This window comes from Ylistrum balloti, unplaced genomic scaffold, assembly GCF_031769215.1.
Source record: "Ylistrum balloti isolate Yb309-2 unplaced genomic scaffold, AGI_CSIRO_Ybal_v1 Utg370572, whole genome shotgun sequence".
NCBI classification, from domain to species: Eukaryota; Metazoa; Mollusca; class Bivalvia; order Pectinida; family Pectinidae; genus Ylistrum; species Ylistrum balloti.
In genome coordinates, this window is record NW_026782358.1 from 561,247 (window position 1) to 584,208 (window position 22,962).

General features: G+C 33.8%; 1 protein-coding gene across 1 annotated transcript in view; it reads left to right on the plus strand.

The window, feature by feature from the left end:
* LOC132556494 (ribitol-5-phosphate xylosyltransferase 1-like) overlaps nt 1-18,741 on the plus strand; it is a 117,015-nt gene extending 98,274 nt beyond the window's left edge. Inside the window, exons 4-6 of the mRNA XM_060220903.1 lie at nt 16,679-16,984; nt 17,437-17,607; nt 18,327-18,741. Of these exons, the coding sequence (XP_060076886.1) occupies nt 16,679-16,984; nt 17,437-17,607; nt 18,327-18,741 (892 nt within the window). The remainder of the gene's footprint in view (nt 1-16,678; nt 16,985-17,436; nt 17,608-18,326) is intronic.
* The last annotated feature ends 4,221 nt before the right edge of the window (nt 18,742-22,962 follow it).

Sequence of the window (22,962 nt, forward strand, 5' to 3'; positions counted from 1 at the left end):
CTTTGTAATTTAGCTATAAGTCAGGATAATGAAATTTGGGGTATGCATGGGTCATACTAAGAAGATATTGCCCTTTGTAATTTAGCTATAAGTCAGGATAATGAAATTTGGGATATGCAATTGGTGTATCAGGGCCCACATGAAGTAAACCAAATTCAGGGCCCATCAGGGCCCACAATCCCATCATTACAGAGTTATTGCCCTTTGTAATTTAGCTATCCCAAATCAGGGCCCACAATCCCATCATTACAGAGTTATTGCCCTTTGTAATTTAGCTATAAGTCAGGATAATGAAATTTGGGGTATGCATGGGTCATACTAAGAAGATCTGAAGTAAACCAAATTCAGGGCCCACAATCCCATCATTACAGAGTTATTGCCCTTTGTAATTTAGCTATAAGTCAGGATAATAAAATTTGGTGTATACATGGGTCATACTAAGAAGATCTGTAGTAAACCAAATTCAGGGCCCACAATCCCATCATTACAGAGTTATTGCCCTTTGTAATTTAGCTATAAGTCAGGATAATGAAATTTGGTGTATGCATGGGTCATACTAAGAGGATGTGCATTGTACCAAATTCAGGGCCAAAATCCCCTTAGAATAGGAATTATTGCCTTTTTTTAAATTTTGTGTCCAATAAAGTTATTTTGGAAAGCGTTCATCAGTTACTTTTGTTTGTGTCTAATATCTAAGAAAAGAGGAAAAGAATAAAATTCATAATTACTGATAATCAATTGAACAAAAGCAGTCTTTAAACATGTATATCATGATGGAATTTTAGTATCATGGATGGCTAGGTTGTTTTACCAGTGTAAATTTTTTGTGAAATGTAGGTAAATGAAAAAAGCTTTTAAATGATTTTACATATTGTACAGTCCAAATTGTCTCTTACTTACAGGATGAAATTCATGAGAATTGAAATATTGATAGTTGTTAATACAGTAAATGAACCATGTAGCAGAACTTTAGAATGACTTGTAGTAAAATTTGAGGTAAATAAACTTTTTTTCCCTGTTGTCTGCTAGATATGACAGGTGATATACATGTATATAATCAGTGTATGTTAAACAGTAGCTACTGTAATGTTTCTTATTAGGAAATCTTTGATAATCATGTAAATTTACTACCTAAACAGGTTTTCTTTGGAAAAACAACAAAATCTGTAAAGGATAATTTATCTAAATTCCTGGCTGTTCGGCGGGGTCAAGCTACTCACCTCCTATCAAATTCAAAAAGATGCTGCGTCTGTGCTGAATTCACATGACATCAGTAAGGATATATAAGCAGCAATTCAGAAGTACATATGCCCTCAATGCTTTAGTGAATGTCATTAAATCTTTTTCATAGACATCTGGAAATAGATATGATCTTTGGCCTATCTAAGGCTGGAACCTGTCACTCTATCTTCCATCTTCATGGAAGGGGTACCATAGGGCAACCTGACTGTATGTAAAGTGGGTGTCGGGGCAGGAGAATATTGTGTCAGGGGTGTATAGATCACCCCAGTGAGGGAACAACTCTACCTCACTAATGACTGTATTTTAGCAAATGTTTACAGTGTCCATACCTCAGGGCAATCATTATATCTCAGTAGGTCTAATCTGCTCTGGGTTCCATTTGGATATAAGGCCACTTCCAGATCTGTCTCATCTATCTTGAAATCTGTTAAAGTCTTGTGGTGAAGAGTTTCAATGATTTAATTGTTGTTGCACAGGAAACGTCTACATGATTAACATCCCAATATGTGGTTTTTATATTTAGACCGAACACTTGCAATTGAATGTTTAAAGCCTTTTTTTTTTTTTCAAAACACGGCTAAAAGAATACTCAAAATAACTTTTGTTATTTTTGGATGTGAGGAAAATAAGTATGGACTCACACTTTTTGCTTAAATTTTTTTCTATATTTCTTCAAAAAACTCTCTTTTTTTATTCTTGGAAACATTTCCAATGTTACGATTTGATAGTTTTATAATCAAACGATGTAAAATTTTTGATGTTAATCATATTCATGTTTTCAAATCAGAGTTAGAATTATGGTTCAAAAGAGTCCAGATGTTAGTGAAATATCAAAGTATCATTAGTAAGCACTCCCCTTTGTTTAATAAAGTGTAGGAAACATTCTACTATAGCTTCATCACACAGCTATAACACACTTGATACACTAAGGACACACCGCGATGTGTATGGATGTATTCAGCTTTGTTTTAAAAATCAACATTCTCTTTGGTAACATTTCCTAAAAGCACTATATTGATAGCTGATGTTAGCCAAATGTAGAGTATGGTGTATTAGGAAGATCAGAATCACAATCAAATGATCCCGACTTCCATCAAACCATCGTCACACCTATCAACAGTAAATGGACGGATGCTTTTGTGTTGGTAGGCGATAGATTTTCTGTGTTTGATATACAGACGTTAATGTATTCCACGTAGTGAGATTAATTATCAGACTGCAGCACTTTGAGTTTTGGTTTTAGTTGGATGTAACAGAGCTTTTATGGAGGAGGGAAGATCTTGTGGTTTATGATTGGCAATGTAATATGATATATCGGCATTTTATATGCAGTTTATAATTTGTTGAGAGGTGTTCCATTTTCGTCCTGAAATTAATGTTAGAAAATGTATATTTAATTGTTAGGTGAGATGCGCCATGACATTAAATATCCATGAATAAAAAACACATTTACAGCAGGATAACTGTCACGTGTTAATGCAAGCATTTTGAGACTGGTAGTAATATTGCTAAAAGTAATTGTATATTGTAGCTATTTTGTAAAGTAATATATGAGATGTACAAAAATTACCATAAATGACATAATAAGGATAAAAACCCTAGCCAAAAAACATTATCATCATCATCATCATCATCCTTTACTAATATTTACTGCATTAATTCATTCAACATCATCACCTCCACCAACATCATTAACAGAAGACAAGTATATTCATAAAAACACATGTTTGTTTACGCAATATTTTCTGTTTAATTGAGCTGAAACATAATTGTGCATCACAAAATTCCTCAAAATAAATAGTATTAATACAGGGTTTTTTTAAGGCTTTTGGTGGCCGAAAATAGGCCCAATTTTGAATAAAGGCAATTTCATATGTCAGCCATTGAAAAAAATGTAAGATTTGCAATCTACTCCTTGAAATTTCCTTCCCAATCCACCAATTTTCACCCAAAATATTCCCCTGTCATATCTGTGGGAAAAAACTCTGACAAATTTGTCATCCAAATATTGAACTCAATTCACTCTTGATGACATTAGCTGTGTCCTGAGTATTTTCTACCTCAATAATCAGTATTGGTTGTAAATGTTTTTTTATCAATTACTGGTCTGTGAACATATATCTTTAAGCTTCATTGTCAAATTTAAATGACTGTATGCAGAGAATGTTGTGAATAATAGAAATAAAACCATTTCTGTGGTATATTTATTATATTTGGTTAATCTGTCATCAGTATATTTGTATGGATTGCTTATAAGAATGGAGTATTTATAAAGAAATGTGTCATATGGTAAAAATACAAACTTCAGTAAACTGTCCTCGTAAACCTGAAGTATTAATTTGTCAATTAAAGACTTCATATTTACCCACATTTAGTATGGTAAAAACAATGCAAACTTCACTAAACTGTCCTTGTAAACCTGAAGTATTGATTTGTCAATTAAAGACTTCATATTTACCCACATTTAGTATGGTAAAAACAATGCAAACTTCACTAAACTGTCCTTGTAAACCTGAAGCATCGATTTGTCAATTAAAGACTTCATATTTACCCAGATTTAGTATGGTAAAAACAATGCAAACTTCACTAAACTGTCCTTGTAAACCTGAAGCATCGATTTGTCAATTAAAGACTTCATATTTACCCAGATTTAGTATGGTAAAAACAATACAAACTTCACTTAACTGTCCTTGTAAACCAGAAGCATTGATTTGTCAATTAAAGACCTCATATTTACCCACATTTAGTATGGTAAAAACAATACAAACTTAACTTCACTGTCCTTGTAAACCAGAAGCATTGATTTGTCAATTAAAGGCTTCATATTTACCCACATCTAGTATGGTCTTATACCACGAACTTGTCAGATTTTCTCGATAATAGTTAGTGCTCTCACTTTAGCCTGAATGTGTGTTCTGTAAGGCCCAGATCTTCGCAGATCAAAGTATTAGCAGCCAAATTTAATTTCTGTCAACATCGCATAAGGCAGAATTAGCCTTTGATAAGACTGCTCATTTCTAACGGATATTGAGCCAGTCAACGTTGGCTGGAAACTCCGAAACGGCGGCTCATTTTCCTGAGGATATTGAAGAAGTCAGCATCAATAAACACTGTCCTTGTTCATTTAATCAAAAGTTTCTAAATCAGATTTACTCGGCTTGTTCTCGCTGAAATCTTCAATGACCAACGGTTGGACGTTGGTTAGTTTTTGTCTGGGAGTGTTGGAGGGTTTAATCACTTTGATGAGATTTGTGTCATGTCCTTGGACAAGTCTTGTGAGTTTAATCAGAGCATAATGGAAAATAATTTGCCTACATTGTGTGCGCCTAGGCCATTTCAATGATGTTGGTTTTCCTTTTATCCTGGTGATTATATTACAGATATCTGGAGGATGTGTTACTCAATGTTTCATCATTAGATAGTCAAAAATTATAGTTTTCATTTTCATCATGGAGTGCAAAGAATTTTTCAGTGGTACCTGATGTCTTCAAGTGCAGTGGATGGCTTGGAAAAAAACACTGATATTTCAGTACCTACTTGAATTTCATTTGAGTTTTATTCTTGAGATTGTTATACATTTGTAATATTGTCATGAATTTACAATTCACTCTAATTATTGTAGGAGAAATTCTTCACAAAGTTCTGTTGGCTGTTTTCTAAATTTTAAAATAAGATATAACTTAATTACTCTGGCAAGGTACATCAAGGCAAATTATGTTTCCTTCAAGAATAGAATCTAGAATAGTATCAGACCTTGTGTTCCTCAGGCATTTACACAGGTACTAGCAAACCTGTCTATAAAGGTCACTCTAGGGAACAGAGAAAAGTGGCCTTAAAAAGAGGTTGAATTGTTTAGAATGGTATTTGCACTCTAAGCCAGTGGCCTTCTTTGACAGGTTGTTGTATAAACGAGGGGTTGAAAGGACAAGTTTGATTCTATCAAATGTGTTTTATAATGAACGTCTGAATGTATATGTCTAGTTTATAAAAATGAAGTATGCTTTGGGCAACATGGTTTGGTAAAGGAGAGGTTTTGCTGAATCCCTGATTAGTCATCAGTAGTTTCATCTTGACTGTTATTTAGGAACATTGTGCTTTCTGAAACATACATAATTAACACTTGAAAATTTGAAGATGTCTTCATGAAGACGTGTTGGACTTTTAGGTAGGGTGTTATGACACATAAGACTTCAACTGCAGTCACACCTTCCGTCTCAGTTAATGGTTCTAATTGTTAAAGGATGTACCTAAAACCATAAGTGAATGTACTTTGACCAAGACCGAGTTCACCTTTCAAGAAATTAAAAAGATATTAGCGCTAATTTTACGAGGAAAATGAAGAAACATGCTATACAGCATGTACAAGTTGGGATACCTGGTGTAAATTTACAGATTACAGCTGGTTTCTTAGCTGTGTTAACCACTGTTAAACAAAAGGCTGAGAAAGCAGTGAGAGTCCTAATATATTGTAGATAGGTATTTATTGGTCTACAGGACCTATACTGTGACATGACCTAATTGAAAAATAAAGCACAGGATCTGTTCAACGGAACATGTTTTTTTGGACGGTGATGGAACCCTATGTGTTCAAATCCAACACAGGTGGAATTCTCTAATATAAAGACAGTTTGATAGACTCAAATCTGTCTTAGAACTAATGGTGTCTTATTTTGGTGTTATCTAGTTAATGGGCAGTAAAAGTACATTCAAAAGGTTACATTCAGATAAATAATTGTAACGAAAACCTTTGTACTTAGCGTACATTTCAGAAAACCTACAGCGTCTCACCTTCAATTGTTATTGATGTCCTAGTATCCAAATTGTGTCCTAAATGATTGGTACTTAGTTGGTATCTAACAGTAAATTGTTTCAAAATGCACTTTAAAGAACCTTGAAGCTATTCTTTAAAAAAAATTCAATTAATGGTGTTTTAAAAAAGAAAAGATAATTAAAATAAAGAAACAAACAAAGAAACAACTGCTGAAATGATTATCAGGTGTGAGCTGAAATTTTGTGCTTTACATAAATAACATGGAAAGAATATAAAGTTTTTAATTAATACAGATTGATGGATAAAAGCATACACAAGCAATTAAGCAATTTTTTACCTCCTTTCAGGGATAAAATCCTCAAGAAGTTTTATACATGACTCTTAAAACAAGTGTCTTTAAACTGCATTACATTCAATTATGACCTCAATCATTGTAGTTTCCAGGCTTATACTGTTATAAAAAAACTGCAGAAACAATGATATCGAGAACCACAAGGCCAATGAAGTTATAAATGTGTACAGTAACACAAATGTTTAAAGTGGTCAAAGAAACAAAATTTTTCAGATACATTTACAATTGTTGTGTAGAAATATCTATCTGCCAGAAATACATTGTGATACTGTAAAATAGGACAGAAAAAAACTGTAAAAGTATGTATGGAGTGTTAGCAATGACCTGGAATACCAGAGGATAGGGGACTGATAATGTCCATTTGTTTGGGCAACGAACCATTGAGGAAGGTTAATGATATTCATGGTTTAGTAGACAATTGTATTAAGTTGTTTTGTGTGCATGAGTTGATGCATTACCTTAAAGTCATTATGTCTGGTCCAAAAGTACTGATGCTATACAAAGTTCATGTACAAAAAATATGTTCCCTTACTCTACATTGATGTAAGGAATCTGGGGTTTGATTTTAAATAGATATAAACATATCTATTTTACAATGATTGCAAAACATGTTATTTCAATGTATACTAACCTCTCTTGTCAGTGCAGATGTAAACGTGTGTTTGGGCTTGCTGTTGGGAAAACTGTGGTACCCAGAGAAAACCTACGTGGTGAGGCAGATGACCCATACATTTTTAGGCCCATACAGGGAATTGAGCCTCAGTGATAAGTAAAAGGCTAATGCATTACAATTGCCACCCAATCATCCCTTTTTGTGGGAGTCAATGAACTCCAAGCCAATACATAAAAGTCAATAGAATGTCAGGATAATTCACACTAACATTTCTGTTTCTTTACTTCTCCAGTCTTTATAGTGACAGGTCTAAACTGGTTGTTGTTACGGTTATTTTCTGACAATCAGAATCAACATCAGGAACAATATTCTCAAAAATTAGATATCCTATTTAAAACCAGATCGTAAAGTTTTGATTCATTTAAGCTCTATTCTTGTTTTAAATAAAGTTGTTAAGATAAGCAAAATACAGTATGTAACAAGTCGTTTTATGATTGTTACACCTGTGAACTTTTAACTAGAATAACGTCATTAGCCTTTAAAGTTTTGTGATCACAGTACTGGACTACTTTATCTATAAGTTTTGTGATCACAGTACTGGACTACTTTATCTATAAGTTTTGTGATCACACTACTGGACTACTTTATCTATAAGTTTTGTGATCACACTACTGGAATACTTTATCTATAAGTTTTGTGATCACAGTACTGGACTACTTTATCTATAAGTTTTGTGATCACACTACTGGACTACTTTATCTATAAGTTTTGTGATCACACTACTGGACTACTTTATCTATAAGTTTTGTGATCACACTACTGGACTACTTTATCTATAAGTTTTGTGATCACAGTACTGGACTACTTTATCTATAAGTTTTGTGATCACACTACTGGACTACTTTATCTATAAGTTTTGTGATCACAGTACTGGACTACTTTATCTATAAGTTTTGTGATCACAGTACTGGACTACTTTATCTATAAGTTTTGTGATCACACTACTGGACTACTTTATCTATAAGTTTTGTGATCACACTACTGGACTACTTTATCTATAAGTTTTGTGATCACAGTACTGGACTACTTTATCTATAAGTTTTGTGATCACACTACTGGACTACTTTATCTATAAGTTTTGTGATCACAGTACTGGACTACTTTATCTATAAGTTTTGTGATCACACTACTGGACTACTTTATCTATAAGTTTTGTGATCACACTACTGGACTACTTTATCTATAAGTTTTGTGATCACACTACTGGACTACTTTATCTATACTATGATGCTGGGTGTTCTGTTTATCTAAAAGTTTTTTATACTTTTGACCTTGTATCAGTTAGTCCGGATTACATTCACTTCAATGATCTTCGCAGATTTTTCGTATTTCGTATTTTGCGGTAACTTGTTGGACATATATGACATGGAAATGAATACTGAATAGTTGGTTATGTTCACATGGAATTTAATTTCGTTATAGTCAGGGTTAGGAAAGGTAACACGAAATTTTACAGCCAGAAAACATCTTTACTGTGAATCAAAATCTCATTCCTCTTTACATCGATACAGATAGATAGAGAAGTGCAAAATGAAATCCGCATCTCACAAAATTAATTAACTATACTGTAATTTAAAAAAGAAAGAAAAGTAACCATTACCTAGCAGTAACCCCTTGCCTTGTAATAAGCCCACTTATAATTATTTCAGTTGAAATGTCACAAAGGCTATTTCATTGTCCTGTGATAACCCCACACCCCTACAGTGTTTTGAGTTTAACCCATCAGACTCTCTGTAAGATAAAGACAGTAAGGAATGTTAATAAATGATTCAGAAAAGCGTTTCAGCAAGAATGAATTTTTCGTAGTAGACATATGTACGGCTCCTCAGTAACTGCTACAGAAAGTTTCCACTTTCGACAACAGCATTTATTTATCACAGAACTTTGTAGGTCGATAATGTAGATGCAATGCTTGTCTTTTCTAACATATATAATTACAGTTCCTGATGAATAACACTCTAGTATTGATCCTGTGAAGTTTACGGCTACGTTTTTCAGGGTATAATTAAGTTTATAAAGTGAAGGCCATTACCTGCTCATCAGTAAAGTAAATTTTTACAGATATTAATTGCTTTAAAGCGAACAAAATGGTAGTTGGTTGGAATTTCAACTTGAAAGACAACATCGAAACTTTTCAAAGAAATAACCTAAAAAAAATTCAATATAAGTAGTTTGATTTTTGTATCCTTTAACTATTACAATACTTACTTCATCAGTAGAAGTCGGTGACACATTTTACCAACAAGAATATTTCTAGGCATGGAGGTTGTCTAAAGCTTTTTAGTCTGTTGAAACGTAACTTCAGTTTTGTAAATCATTATTTGCCTTACCTAAAAACCTTAAAAACAGATACAAAGCGGATCGTTAAGATGTGACTCAAAGTGTTTTCAATTTAACAAACTCATACTTTTTTAATCATGACCCAATTGTTTTCTTAAACTGGTGGTTAAGTTGACAATGCATGGTGCACTAATTCAGACTCTGCAGTTGCTACTGGCATGGTCTGTAGGGATGTCAGCTTTATTGAAAGTCTCCCCTTCAGTCTTAGACTCCATGAATATTTACGCAGCTATTTCTGAATGATATGTCTTGGACTGTTAAATGTATGACATTTAGTCCATTCTAAGACTTAATGCAGCTATTTCTGAATGATACATCTTGGACCGTTAAATGTATGACATTTAGTCCATTCTAAGACTTAATGCAGCTATTTCTGAATGATACGTCTTGGACCGTTAAATGTATGACATTTAGTCCATTCTAAGACTTAATGCAGCTATTTCTGAATGATACATCTTGGACCGTTAAATGTATGACATTTAGTTCATTCTAACTCTTAATGCAGCTATTTCTGAATATGTCTTGAACTGTTAAATGTATGACATTTAGTCCATTCTAAGACTTAAGGCAGCTATTTCTGGCTCTGAACATTAATGCCGACTGTTTCTGAATTCTGAATATATTCATGTGCAACATTTTGATACAGCATTGTCGTTTTTGAGTCAGTAATACTGGTGTTCATTTCTCCGTTTGTTGGCATTTTTTACGTTAAGTTCATTTTCTTCAGACACAAGGCTCTGTAATGTCTGTCACTTTTATGGAGGACGCATGCACTAAAATGTAACAATAGGTCACACAGGTATGAAAAATCATTGTCAACAAATGAGACTTTTCTTAAAAATCCGGAGAGTTATTGAACTCAAGGTACACAAACATTATACTTAGCTCTTCCTTTCCTGCAAACATGATGCACTTTTCTACAAGCAATTTTCAATATACTCCCAGAGGTTTGATAAGTGAAGTGCACCTGTTATGTAACTGTTCAAACACTAATTATCTTAAGATATTTTAGTTTGATTTCCAGAGATAATAGAGGAGGTGAGAGATGATTTCTAGTTTGATCTCTAGAGATAATAGAGGAGGTGAGAGATGAATTCTAGTTTGATCTCCAGAGATAATAGAGGAGGTGAGAGATGAACTTTAGTTTGATCTCCAGAGATAATAGAGGAGGTGAGAGATGAAATTTAGTTTGATCTCCAGAGATAATAGAGGAGGTGAGAGATGAACTTTAGTTTGATCTCCAGAGATAATAGAGGAGGTGAGAGATGAATTTAGTTTGATCTCCAGAGTTTGATCTCCAGAGATAATAGAGGAGGTGAGAGATTTAGTTTGATCTCCAGAGATAATAGAGGAGGTGAGAGATGAATTCTAGTTTGATCTCTAGAGATAATAGAGGAGGTGAGAGATGAACTTTAGTTTGATCTCCAGAGATAATAGAGGAGGTGAGAGATGAACTTTAGTTTGATCTCCAGAGATAATAGAGGAGGTGAGAGATGAAGTCTAGTTTGATCTCCAGAGATAATAGAGGAGGTGAGAGATGAACTTTAGTTTGATCTCCAGAGATAATAGAGGAGGTGAGAGATGAAGTCTAGTTTGATCTCCAGAGATAATAGAGGAGGTGAGAGATGAACTTTAGTTTGATCTGATCTCCAGAGATAATAGAGGAGGTGAGAGATGAACTCTAGTTTGATCTCCAGAGATGTTTGAGGAGGTGAGAGATGTTTTCTAGTTTGATCTCCAGAGATAATAGAGGAATAGAGGAGGTGAGAGATGAATTCTAGTTTGATCTCCAGAGATAATAGAGGAGGTGAGAGATGAACTTTAGTTTGATCTCCAGAGATAATAGAGGAGGTGAGAGATGAAGTCTAGTTTGATCTCCAGAGATAATAGAGGAGGTGAGAGATGAAGTGTAGTTTGATCTCGAGAGATAATAGAGGAGGAGAGAGATGTCTAGTTTGATCTCCAGAGATAATAGAGGAGGTGAGAGATGAATTCTAGTTTGATCTCCAGAGATAATAGAGGAGGTGAGAGATGAACTTTAGTTTGATCTCTAGAGATAATAGAGGAGGTGAGAGATGAATTCTAGTTTGATCTCCAGAGATAATAGAGGAGGTGAGAGAGGAGATCTCTAGAGATAATAGAGGAGGTGAGAGATGAACTTTAGTTTGATCTCTAGATATAATAGAGGAGGTGAGAGATGAACTTTAGTTTGATCTCCAGAGATAATAGAGGAGGTGAGAGATGAAGTCTAGTTTGATCTCCAGAGATAAAAGGTGAGAGATGAAGTCTTTAGTTTGATGAGAGATGAACTCTAGTTTGATCTCCAGAGATAATAGAGGAGGTGAGAGATGAATTCTAGTTTGATCTCCAGAGATAAGGTGAGAGAGGTGAGAGATGAACTTTAGTTTGATCTCCAGAGATAATAGAGGAGGTGAGAGATGAACTTTAGTTTGATCTCCAGAGATAATAGAGGAGGTGAGAGATGAACTTTAGTTTGATCTCCAGAGATAATAGAGGAGGTGAGAGATGAACTTCAGTTTGATCTCCAGAGATAATAGAGGAGGTGAGAGATGAAGTCTAGTTTGATCTCCAGAGATAATAGAGGAGGTGAGAGATGAAGATAATTAGTTTGATCTCCAGAGATAATAGAGGAGGTGAGAGATGGAGGTGAGAGAGATGAACTTTAGTTTGATCTCCTAGAGATAATAGAGGAGGTGAGAGATGAATTCTAGTTTGATCTCCAGAGATAATAGAGGAGGTGAGAGATGAACTTTAGTTTGATCTCCAGAGATAATAGAGGAGGTGAGAGATGAACTGTAGTTTGATCTCCAGAGATAATAGAGGAGGTGAGAGATGAGATAATAGAGGAGGTGAGAGATGAACTTTAGTTTGATCTCCAGAGATAATAGAGGAGGTGAGAGATGAAGTCTTGTTTGATCTCCAGAGATAATAGAGGAGGTGAGAGATGAACTCTAGTTTGATCTCCAGAGATAATAGAGGAGGTGAGAGATGAACTTTAGTTTGATCTCCAGAGATAATAGAGGAGGTGAGAGATGAACTTTAGTTTGATCTCCAGAGATAATAGAGGAGGTGAGAGATGAAGTCTAGTTTGATCTCCAGAGATAATAGAGGAGGTGAGAGATGAAGTCTAGTTTGATCTCCAGAGATAATAGAGGAGGTGAGAGATGAACTTTAGTTTGGTTTCTAGAGATAATAGAGGAGGTGAGAGATGAATTCTAGTTTGATCTCCAGAGATAATAGAGGAGGTGAGAGATGAAGTTTAGTTTGATCTCCAGAGATAATAGAGGAGGTGAGAGATGAAGTTTAGTTTGATCTCCAGAGATAATAGAGGAGGTGAGAGATGAACTTTAGTTTGATCTCCAGAGATAATAGAGGAGGTGAGAGATGAACTTTAGTTTGATCTCCAGAGATAATAGAGGAGGTGAGAGATGAACTTTAGTTTGATCTCCAGAGATAATAGAGGAGGTGAGAGATGAACTTTAGTTTGATCTCCAGAGATAATAGAGGAGGTGAGAGATGAACTTTAGTTTGATCTCCAGAGATAATAGAGGAGGTGAGAGATGAACTTTAGTTTGATCTCCAGAGATAATAGAGGAGGTGAGAGATGAACTATAGTTTGATCTCAAGAGATAATAGAGGAGGTGAGAGATGAACTTTAGTTTGATCTCCAGAGATAATAGAGGAGGTGAGAGATGAACTTTAGTTTGATCTCCAGAGATAATAGAGGAGGTGAGAGATGAACTTTAGTTTGATCTCTAGAGATAATAGAGGAGGTGAGAGATGAATTCTAGTTTGATCTCCAGAGATAATAGAGGAGGTGAGAGATGAATTCTAGTTTGATCTCCAGAGATAATAGAGGAGGTGAGAGAGAGATCCAGAGATAATCTAGTTTGATCTCCAGAGATAATAGAGGAGGTGAGAGATGAACTTTAGTTTGATCTCCAGAGATAATAGAGGAGGTGAGAGATGAATTCTAGTTTGATCTCCAGAGATAATAGAGGAGGTGAGAGATGAACTTTAGTTTGATCTCCAGAGATAGAATGAGAGAGGTGAGAGATGAATTCTAGTTTGATCTCCAGAGATAATAGAGGAGGTGAGAGATGAATTCTAGTTTGATCTCAGAGATAATAGAGAGGTGAGAGAGAGTTTGAGAGATAATAGAGGAGGTGAGAGATGAACTTTAGTTTAATCTCCAGAGATAATAGAGGAGGTGAGAGATGAACTTTAGTTTGATCTCCAGAGATAATAGAGGAGGTGAGAGATGAATTCTAGTTTGATCTCCAGAGATAATAGAGGAGGTGAGAGATGAAGTCTAGTTTGATCTCCAGAGATAATAGAGGAGGTGAGAGATGAACTTTAGTTTGATCTCCAGAGATAATAGAGGAGGTGAGAGATGAACTTTAGTTTGATCTCCAGAGATAATAGAGGAGGTGAGAGATGAAGTCTAGTTTGATCTCCAGAGATAATAGAGGAGGTGAGAGATGAAGTCTAGTTTGATCTCCAGAGATAATAGAGGAGGTGAGAGATGAAGTCTAGTTTGATCTCCAGAGATAATAGAGGAGGTGAGAGATGAACTTTAGTTTGATCTCTAGAGATAATAGAGGAGGTGAGAGATGAATTCTAGTTTGATCTCCAGAGATAATAGAGGAGGTGAGAGATGAACTTTAGTTTGATCTCCAGAGATAATAGAGGAGGTGAGAGATGAACTTTAGTTTGATCTCCAGAGATAATAGAGGAGGTGAGAGATGAACTTTAGTTTGATCTCCAGAGATAATAGAGGAGGTGAGAGATGAAGTCTAGTTTGATCTCCAGAGATAATAGAGGAGGTGAGAGATGAAGTCTAGTTTGATCTCTAGAGATAATAGAGGAGGTGAGAGATGAACTTTAGTTTGATCTCCAGAGATAATAGAGGAGGTGAGAGATGAACTTTAGTTTGATCTCCAGAGATAATAGAGGAGGTGAGAGATGAACTTTAGTTTGATCTCCAGAGATAATAGAGGAGGTGAGAGATGAACTTTAGTTTGATCTCCAGAGATAATAGAGGAGGTGAGAGATGAACTTTAGTTTGATCTCCAGAGATAATAGAGGAGGTGAGAGATGAATTCTAGTTTGATCTCCAGAGATGATAGAGGAGGTGAGAGATGAAGTCTAGTTTGATCTCCAGAGATAATAGAGGAGGTGAGAGATGAATTCTAGTTTGATCTTCAGAGATAATAGAGAAGGTGAGAGAGATAGTTTGATAGAGGAGGTGAGAGATGAATTCTAGTTTGATCTCCAGAGATAATAGAGGAGGTGAGAGATGAACTTTAGTTTGATCTCCAGAGATAATAGAGGAGGTGAGAGATGAATTCTAGTTTGATCTCCAGAGATAATAGAGAAGGTGAGAGATGAACTTTAGTTTGATCTCTAGAGATAATAGAGGAGGTGAGAGATGAATTTTAGTTTGATCTCTAGAGATAATAGAGGAGGTGAGAGATGAATTCTAGTTTGATCTCCAGAGATAATAGAGGAGGTGAGAGATGAAGTCTAGTTTGATCTCCAGAGATGATAGAGGAGGTGAGAGATGAAGTCTAGTTTGATCTCCAGAGATAATAGAGGAGGTGAGAGATGAATTCTAGTTTGATCTTCAGAGATAATAGAGAAGGTGAGAGATGAATTCTAGTTTGATCTCCAGAGATAATAGAGGAGGTGAGAGATGAATTCTAGTTTGATCTCCAGAGATAATAGAGGAGGTGAGAGATGAATTCTAGTTTGATCTCTAGAGATAATAGAGAAGGTGAGAGATGAACTTTAGTTTGATCTCCAGAGATAATAGAGGAGGTGAGAGATGAATTCTAGTTTGATCTCCAGAGATAATAGAGAAGGTGAGAGATGAACTTTAGTTTGATCTCCAGAGATAATAGAGGAGGTGAGAGATGAATTCTAGTTTGATCTCTAGAGATAATAGAGGAGGTGAGAGATGAACTTTAGTTTGATCTCCAGAGATAATAGAGGAGGTGAGAGATGAACTTTAGTTTGATCTCCAGAGATAATAGAGGAGGTGAGAGATGAATTCTAGTTTGATCTCCAGAGATAATAGAGGAGGTGAGAGATGAATTCTAGTTTGATCTCTAGAGATAATAGAAGAGGTGAGAGATGATTTTTAGTTTGATCTCTAGAGATAATAGAGGAGGTGAGAGATGAACTTTAGTTTGATCTCTAGAGATAATAGAGGAGGTGAGAGATGAATTCTAGTTTGATCTTCAGAGATAATAGAAGAGGTGAGAGATGAATTCTAGTTTGATCTCTAGAGATAATAGAGGAGGTGAGAGATGAACTTTAGTTTGATCTCCAGAGATAATAGAGGAGGTGAGAGATGAACTTTAGTTTGGTTTCTAGAGATAATAGAGGAGGTGAGAGATGAATTCTAGTTTGATCTCCAGAGATAAAAGAGGAGGTGAGAGATGAACTTTAGTTTGATCTCTAGAGATAATAGAGGAGGTGAGAGATGAAGTCTAGTTTGATCTCCAGAGATAATAGAGGAGGTGAGAGATGAAGTCTAGTTTGATCTCCAGAGATAATAGAGGAGGTGAGAGATGAAGTCTAGTTTGATCTCTAGAGATAATAGAGGAGGTGAGAGATGAATTCTAGTTTGATCTCTAGAGATAATAGAGGAGGTGAGAGATGAACTTTAGTTTGATCTCCAGAGATAATAGAGGAGGTGAGAGATGAACTTTAGTTTGGTTTCTAGAGATAATAGAGGAGGTGAGAGATGAATTCTAGTTTGATCTCCAGAGATAAAAGAGGAGGTGAGAGATGAACTTTAGTTTGATCTCTAGAGATAATAGAGGAGGTGAGAGATGAAGTCTAGTTTGATCTCCAGAGATAATAGAGGAGGTGAGAGATGAAGTCTAGTCTAGTTTGATCTCCAGAGATAATAGAGGAGGTGAGAGATGAAGTCTAGTTTGATCTCTAGAGATAATAGAGGAGGTGAGAGATGAACTTTAGTTTGATCTCCAGAGATAATAGAGGAGGTGAGAGATGAACTTTAGTTTGATCTCCAGAGATAATAGAGGAGGTGAGAGATGATTTTTAGATTGATCTCTAGAGATAATAGAAGAGGTGAAAGGTGTCTGGTACCGTTGAAACCTACTCATAATGGTGTATTCTTTACCATGGACTTTCCTCCAGAATGAAAGCAATGTCAATTTTGTTGGTTTTGTTTGATGTTTATTTCCATGTTTTGTTAATTTAGAATACTAGTACATAATGTTCAATAAAGTTTAACTTTATGTTACAGATTTCGGACTGGTCCTGGTGTAATCCCATCAAAAGCTCCTAAACATGCACAAAATGTTGTATTGGTGCTAAACGGACGAGAACCATCAAAAATAGCATTAGCCAAACAATGGTTGGATCATCTCAGTTCCCTCCCCAGACTTGAGAATGCAGCAGTGGTGTTGTTGGGTAATGAACAATGTGATAATGATTGGCTGAAACCATATATGGAAAGAAACAACGGTCTGGTCAAGTTGGTTTTTCTCACCTATGACAGTTCAGAAATTGACAACAAATATTTATATCAATGGCCTTTAGGAGTAGCTACGTAAGTATTTGTTGTGATATATTTTACACAAATTTATTCCATCAAATTACATATGATGCATATTTTGTTAAGGCTAATTTTGTTAAGTGCAAAAACATATCAAATTAATTTTCTTGCAGAGAAATACGTGATAAATCATGAAAACATGTTATGAAAAGTACATGTTTGTGTTTGTATTCAGGTTTTGTCATTACAGATCAATAATTGAGCTTTATGAAGCAATGAAAAACAGAAATTTGCCTCAGACATTTGCTCCATAGAACAGGAAATCAAATATTGTTATATCATTAAAATTCTGAATTTTCGCACCAATAATATTGTGTTGATCAAAGAAAGAGAAGATAGGCATGATGTCAGCTTACACGTGATACCGGTTATAAATTGATCTGTCGCGGAAATCTTTGATTTTGTTTGTCAGAGAAAGTAATCCATTGTAAACATTCTTGCTCCAGGTATCGGGAATTTCCTAAAGTAAAAGGAAACAATGTCCCAGTGATGAATAGCAGGAAATACATCTGTAACTTTTTAGGGACAATCTACAAGAACTCGACCAGAGAGACACTACTGCAGACGCTTACCTCCAGCTCTATTGGAAGTTCTTGTTTTATACGGGCCAGACACACGTAAGTCCACTTAACTGTCAAGAGAGTTGATCACTATAACATTTCAGACAGAAACATTTCAATCTTTGTTACTTCATACTGTTGAAAAAAGGGCTTATCATCCATGATATCCTTTTTAGTTTTTTTTTTTAAAAAAAACAGAATTTGCCACATGTTAAAACAGTCCTATGAAAGTATTTTATGAACCTTTTTTGTCTGTGTCAATCAATTCAGGCTAAAAAGACAACAGAGATATAGCATATGATGATGATGTACATGTGATGTCTTTAGCTGGGTGCTACAAGGTGATGCTTTGACATTTAATTAGTGCAGTTATAGCATTATAAACAATTTCTGATGTAAAAAATGACTCCCAAATTTTATTTTCATAGTTAAGTGACTTCTTTACTCTCAATGGCTCAAGATCCATTAGTTTTAGAGTGAAAATTTTCAAATTATAATTGAAATCTTAACTGAAATAAGTGAGGCGTGTTTATGTGATGCTATAAATTTGAATTACAAAGTAATTATATTATTGATTAGAAATGAGCAATTGCATCGTAATTATCCCTCCCACACCAGGCAGCTTCAGTAGAAATGGCACCAAATGCTATATTTATGCCCTGTAATTGAGTCAACTCTGTACTTTAAGTCACATATTACGAGTTTGCCCCTTGTTATTCATAGTAGTTAACAATAACAAATTCTTGTGTTTTTACGTCATTTTTTATATTTTAAAGCTGGCTGCCGAATGAGACAGAGGACACAAGAGATACATACCTACGGGCCCTTGCCCAAAGTGACCTTACTTTGAATCCAGTGGGGATCAACACTGAGTGCTATAGGATCTACGAGGCTATGTCCTATGGATCTGTCCCTGTCATTGAGGATGTGATGACCTCCGGTCACTGTGGTGAATCTCCGGCCTCAAACTCTGTGCCACTTCGTTTGCTCAAAGAAGAAAATGCTCCAGTTATATATATCAAAGATTGGAAAGAACTAGAAGAGATACTTCAAAGGGAGACAACATTTTCTCAAGAATATAAAGCAAAAAGAAGGAAAGAATTGATATTATGGTACGAAAATTTTAAATTAAAAATGCGAGATAAGTTTATACGTGTGATAGAAGAAAGATTTTTTCACATTTATCGATAACAGTTTCTTTTTTTTTATTTGAATAGTGGATATGGTTAGAATGCCTTTGTGATAATTGCCTGATGATTATAAAAATGATTGTTGCATTAAAATTACTTGACTGTAATCTTTAGCAGAAATACCTATTTAAAGATAGAATTTATTACATGCTTGTGGTGTATAGATGATTCTATGCAAAATTGCTATTTACACAACATATTCTAGCTGATTTAATTTTTCTGCTAAATAATTATATCTCATCATCCCTTGTGTCTTGCATTAACTCTTAAAAGTCTTCCATTTTTTTTTAACTCAATAGAAATACAAGTTTAAGAATTTAGATCCAGTTATCTCCCTTGGATTAGTTGATTTCTTGTTCTGTATAAACTTGTGTATTTCTCTTCACTCAAAAGAAGTGATATTAATTTATAAAAGTAGTTAGTTTTGGAAAAGTTAAACAAACATCCAAAATAACATGTACTAGCCAACTCTAGATGTAGATAACTTTTTTAGACACAGATTGAGTTAGAAAGATGAGATATAACATTAATCAATGGTTCAAGACTAAGAATGCCAAAATGAAGCAAATTCTTTTAAGAGAAAAATCTGTTTTCTGATTGATTTATAATGAGCTGCCAACACCTTTTTTATTTCAAAGTGTATAAATAAAATTTTGAATTTGTTTTTTAAAAATTGAATATATTAATTTTCTTTTAAATCTAACAATCTTTAGCTAATTTACTTTTGCCTCAAATGATAAGCTCAGCATTATAATGCATAGGAAATATTTTGAAATAATGTGAACATTATATTGGTGCTTTGTTTTAAAATTATTTGAACTCTTAGCTAAAATTTTTACAGGATTATTTTATTCAACAAACTATTTTAAAAACCAATTTGGATATTGGACAAAACTTGTTATTTTTTAGTTTTCACTAGAACAAAGAGTTACTTCCCTTCTATCTTAGATATTGTAAAATTATCATCATTTATCTGGTAACTCTATATTTTGATATTTTGAAAAAGGAAAAAACATAGCAGTTATTGATTTTTAACTTGGATTTTTATAAAAATTAAATTGTGTTCTTTTTCCAGAATAGATTGTTTAGAAATATTATTTCTTCTTGTAGCTGTTTTGCAGTCGTATTACTGTTGTTGAATGTTCAATAAATATCTGTAAGATTCAGCGACAGCTGTCTCAAATATTTTATAAATATTGATGGAATTAACGTCTCAACAATCCTGTGAAGGTTAGGTCTCAAATGTCATAATATCTTATGTTGCCAACATTTATTGTAAAAGTTCATTTATTGTTATTGTTCAAACATTTTTTTATTTTTTTATTTTTTTTTTTGCGTATATAAACCTTGCCAATCAATAAAAGAAAAGAAAAAACAGCTGTTTTACTATATTATTTCTCAGTAAAATACTATTTGTTTTGTTTGACTTTTAATAATTCCTCTTTCTTAACACAGGAATGCTATCTGTTTTTACACTAACAGTTCAATAAAAGTGATGACTTTACATATCCAGTTAAGAACAGTTACTTACCATGCCTAGAGTTTGGTATATACCTTTTTAATGTTTGTACACAGGTTCTGTTGTGATAAAGGTTGTGTTGAAATATTTACTCGGAATAGTATTTTATTTGAGCTGAAAGTAAAGGAAGTAATTATGAAATCTATTTTTCAGATCTGAAATGTAATCATTCAGAGCTTTAAATGTATGAAAATTTGAATTCTGAATTTTTTGATGATTCTGAATTATTTCTGTTTTTTTTTTCACATTTAATGATTCATGTGAGATGATTTTTTTTCACACTTTGCTGGTTATTGGAAGATAAAAACCATTTTGAATTCTTGTTTGCTTTTAATGAAGGATAGGTTTCAACTTCTGCACTGATATGGGCTCTCATAACTTATAGATACGAAAGAGGAGTTTATAGATTATAAATACGAAAGAGGATATAAGTATAGAAGCGAAAAGGAGGTTTATAAATTACTGATACGAAAGAGGAATTTATAAGTTACTGATACGAAAGAGGAGTTTTGTAATTTATAGATATGTAAAAGAAGTATAACAACATATAGATACAAATCAGCAGTTTTATAACTTAAAGGTATAAAATAGGAGTTGTTAACACATTTATAGATATGAAAAAGTTTACAACAAATATGAAAATGTAGTTTTATAATTTACCTCTATGGAAAAGAAGTTTTAGAACACTTCAATATGAAATTGGAGTTTCATAAAACATATAGATATAAAAGAGGAGTTTTTTACTATTGTATCCAGATGTAGGTGTAGTAAGTATACTTAGATTTTAGTTATCTTGTGAGCCACTGAGAACAAAATTCATGTACTGTAGATAATATTTATCATTAAATCATTTACGTTAATTTAAGTCTTACCATTTGACACAGGTATACCAAAGTCTTTCAGATATTCTTGGTCAAAATTATCAATTTCATAAACTAATTGATATGTTCAATGCAGTATATATGAATATAATTTTTAGTTTCCTGTCGAAGATGCTATCGTCATATAAAGAATGTTAATGACTGACAGAATGACATTATGTATAAAATTATATCATGTCAGGTTAACTTGTTAAAAGATCAGTTTAAAAGATTATACTACATTCTTGTAGATGTTTAATGAAAGATGTGTAGATACCACATGTTAACCCCAAAAAAAGCACCTGTTAGAGTTGAATTTTTCTAAACATAAATGGTTTAAGGTAGTTCAAAGCACCCCTGAAATTTGTTTCGTTTCAAATTGATATTTCATTGAAATCATGTGATAAATGGTACAATGATATTTTAGATATTTACTAGTACATGTGTACTGAGCGAATGCTATTGTGTAATATGTATGAATGTGTCAAATCATATATGTACTTATGTTGGATACACATTATCAGTCTGTAAACCTTTAATATTTTGATGAATGAAGAAATAGAAAACTTCAAAGAGATTTTACATAAATTCAAAGAAGTTCAAATGATTACGTAAGCAAAATATTTCAAGTTCAAATTTTAAATACCGTATTTATTTAGCAGTGAGTCCATGCCTTGTAATGAGCCTTATTAATTGCTGTTCAATGATAATTATCATACCTAGTCCTGCAATAAGCTTACCTCAACTGTTGATAGATATTTTTGTTGACAACCTGGGCTTATTACAGATATACGTATGGTAAATAGTTGTTTAATGAATAATGATTTTTGCGATATTTGTCTGATTTGAAAGAAGAGATATCCCTATATTCATCTTCTCATCTCTGCTTTACTGTTGGAAGGTTGACACCATGCCTAGATACTAGTGTCAAGGTGCTGGTATAAACAAGTTTTCAGCACTATCAAAATTTCTACACCCACATCAATTAGTATATCATAAAAATATGATTCCATCACCTACATATGTCCAATTTACCAAAACATTTTTTAAAATAAAAGAGACAACAAAGATTCTAGGATGAAAATGATTTGTTAGTTACTAAAGCAGTACAATAACTGTTGAGTATGTAATTATATATTATGACTGCATTACAATAGAAGTCTGGCAAAAATAATACCAGTAGCTTGTATAGGTTTGTTTCTGTGAATGAGATGGTATACAACATACACTTATAATGTATGACAGAGATTATACAGGAAAATGTGTAAGGATGAATCACCAATATTTGTCCAGTGCTAAGCCCATGTCTGGATATAAGCCCATCCATATATATTGCTGTTTAGTAAAGTTACAAGTCAGTTCAATTTGATTATCGTGTAAATACAGCCTCCCGATGACTTTCAGTAAACAGATGTGAATTTGTCCATGGGGTATTGGGGGGTAACTAAAAATAGAATAATATCTATTCTTGTGATAATGTTTCATTATTGGAGTTTTGAAATTATATCTTTCTTTCAAAAATTAAAGTATAAATAATTTCAGACAATGTTCATTTGAAAGCTTTTAGCTGTGTGTGAGAAACTTCATTATAAACAAGGAATTGGTGACACAGATAGAAAGTTTAAAAGTCTGACGCTGTTTTCTCATAACAAATCTGGTCACAGAGAATGAATTATTTTGTCTTAAAGTTTAATTTCACTGGTCAACACCCTCAATATTTCTTCAGAAATTATGGAAATTTATCATAAAACAGGCAATATTGAGTCAAAAATCCACACAAACCTATTGACTTTGTTGAATTTATAAGTTTGAAATATAGGATACATTTATGTATATAGATTAT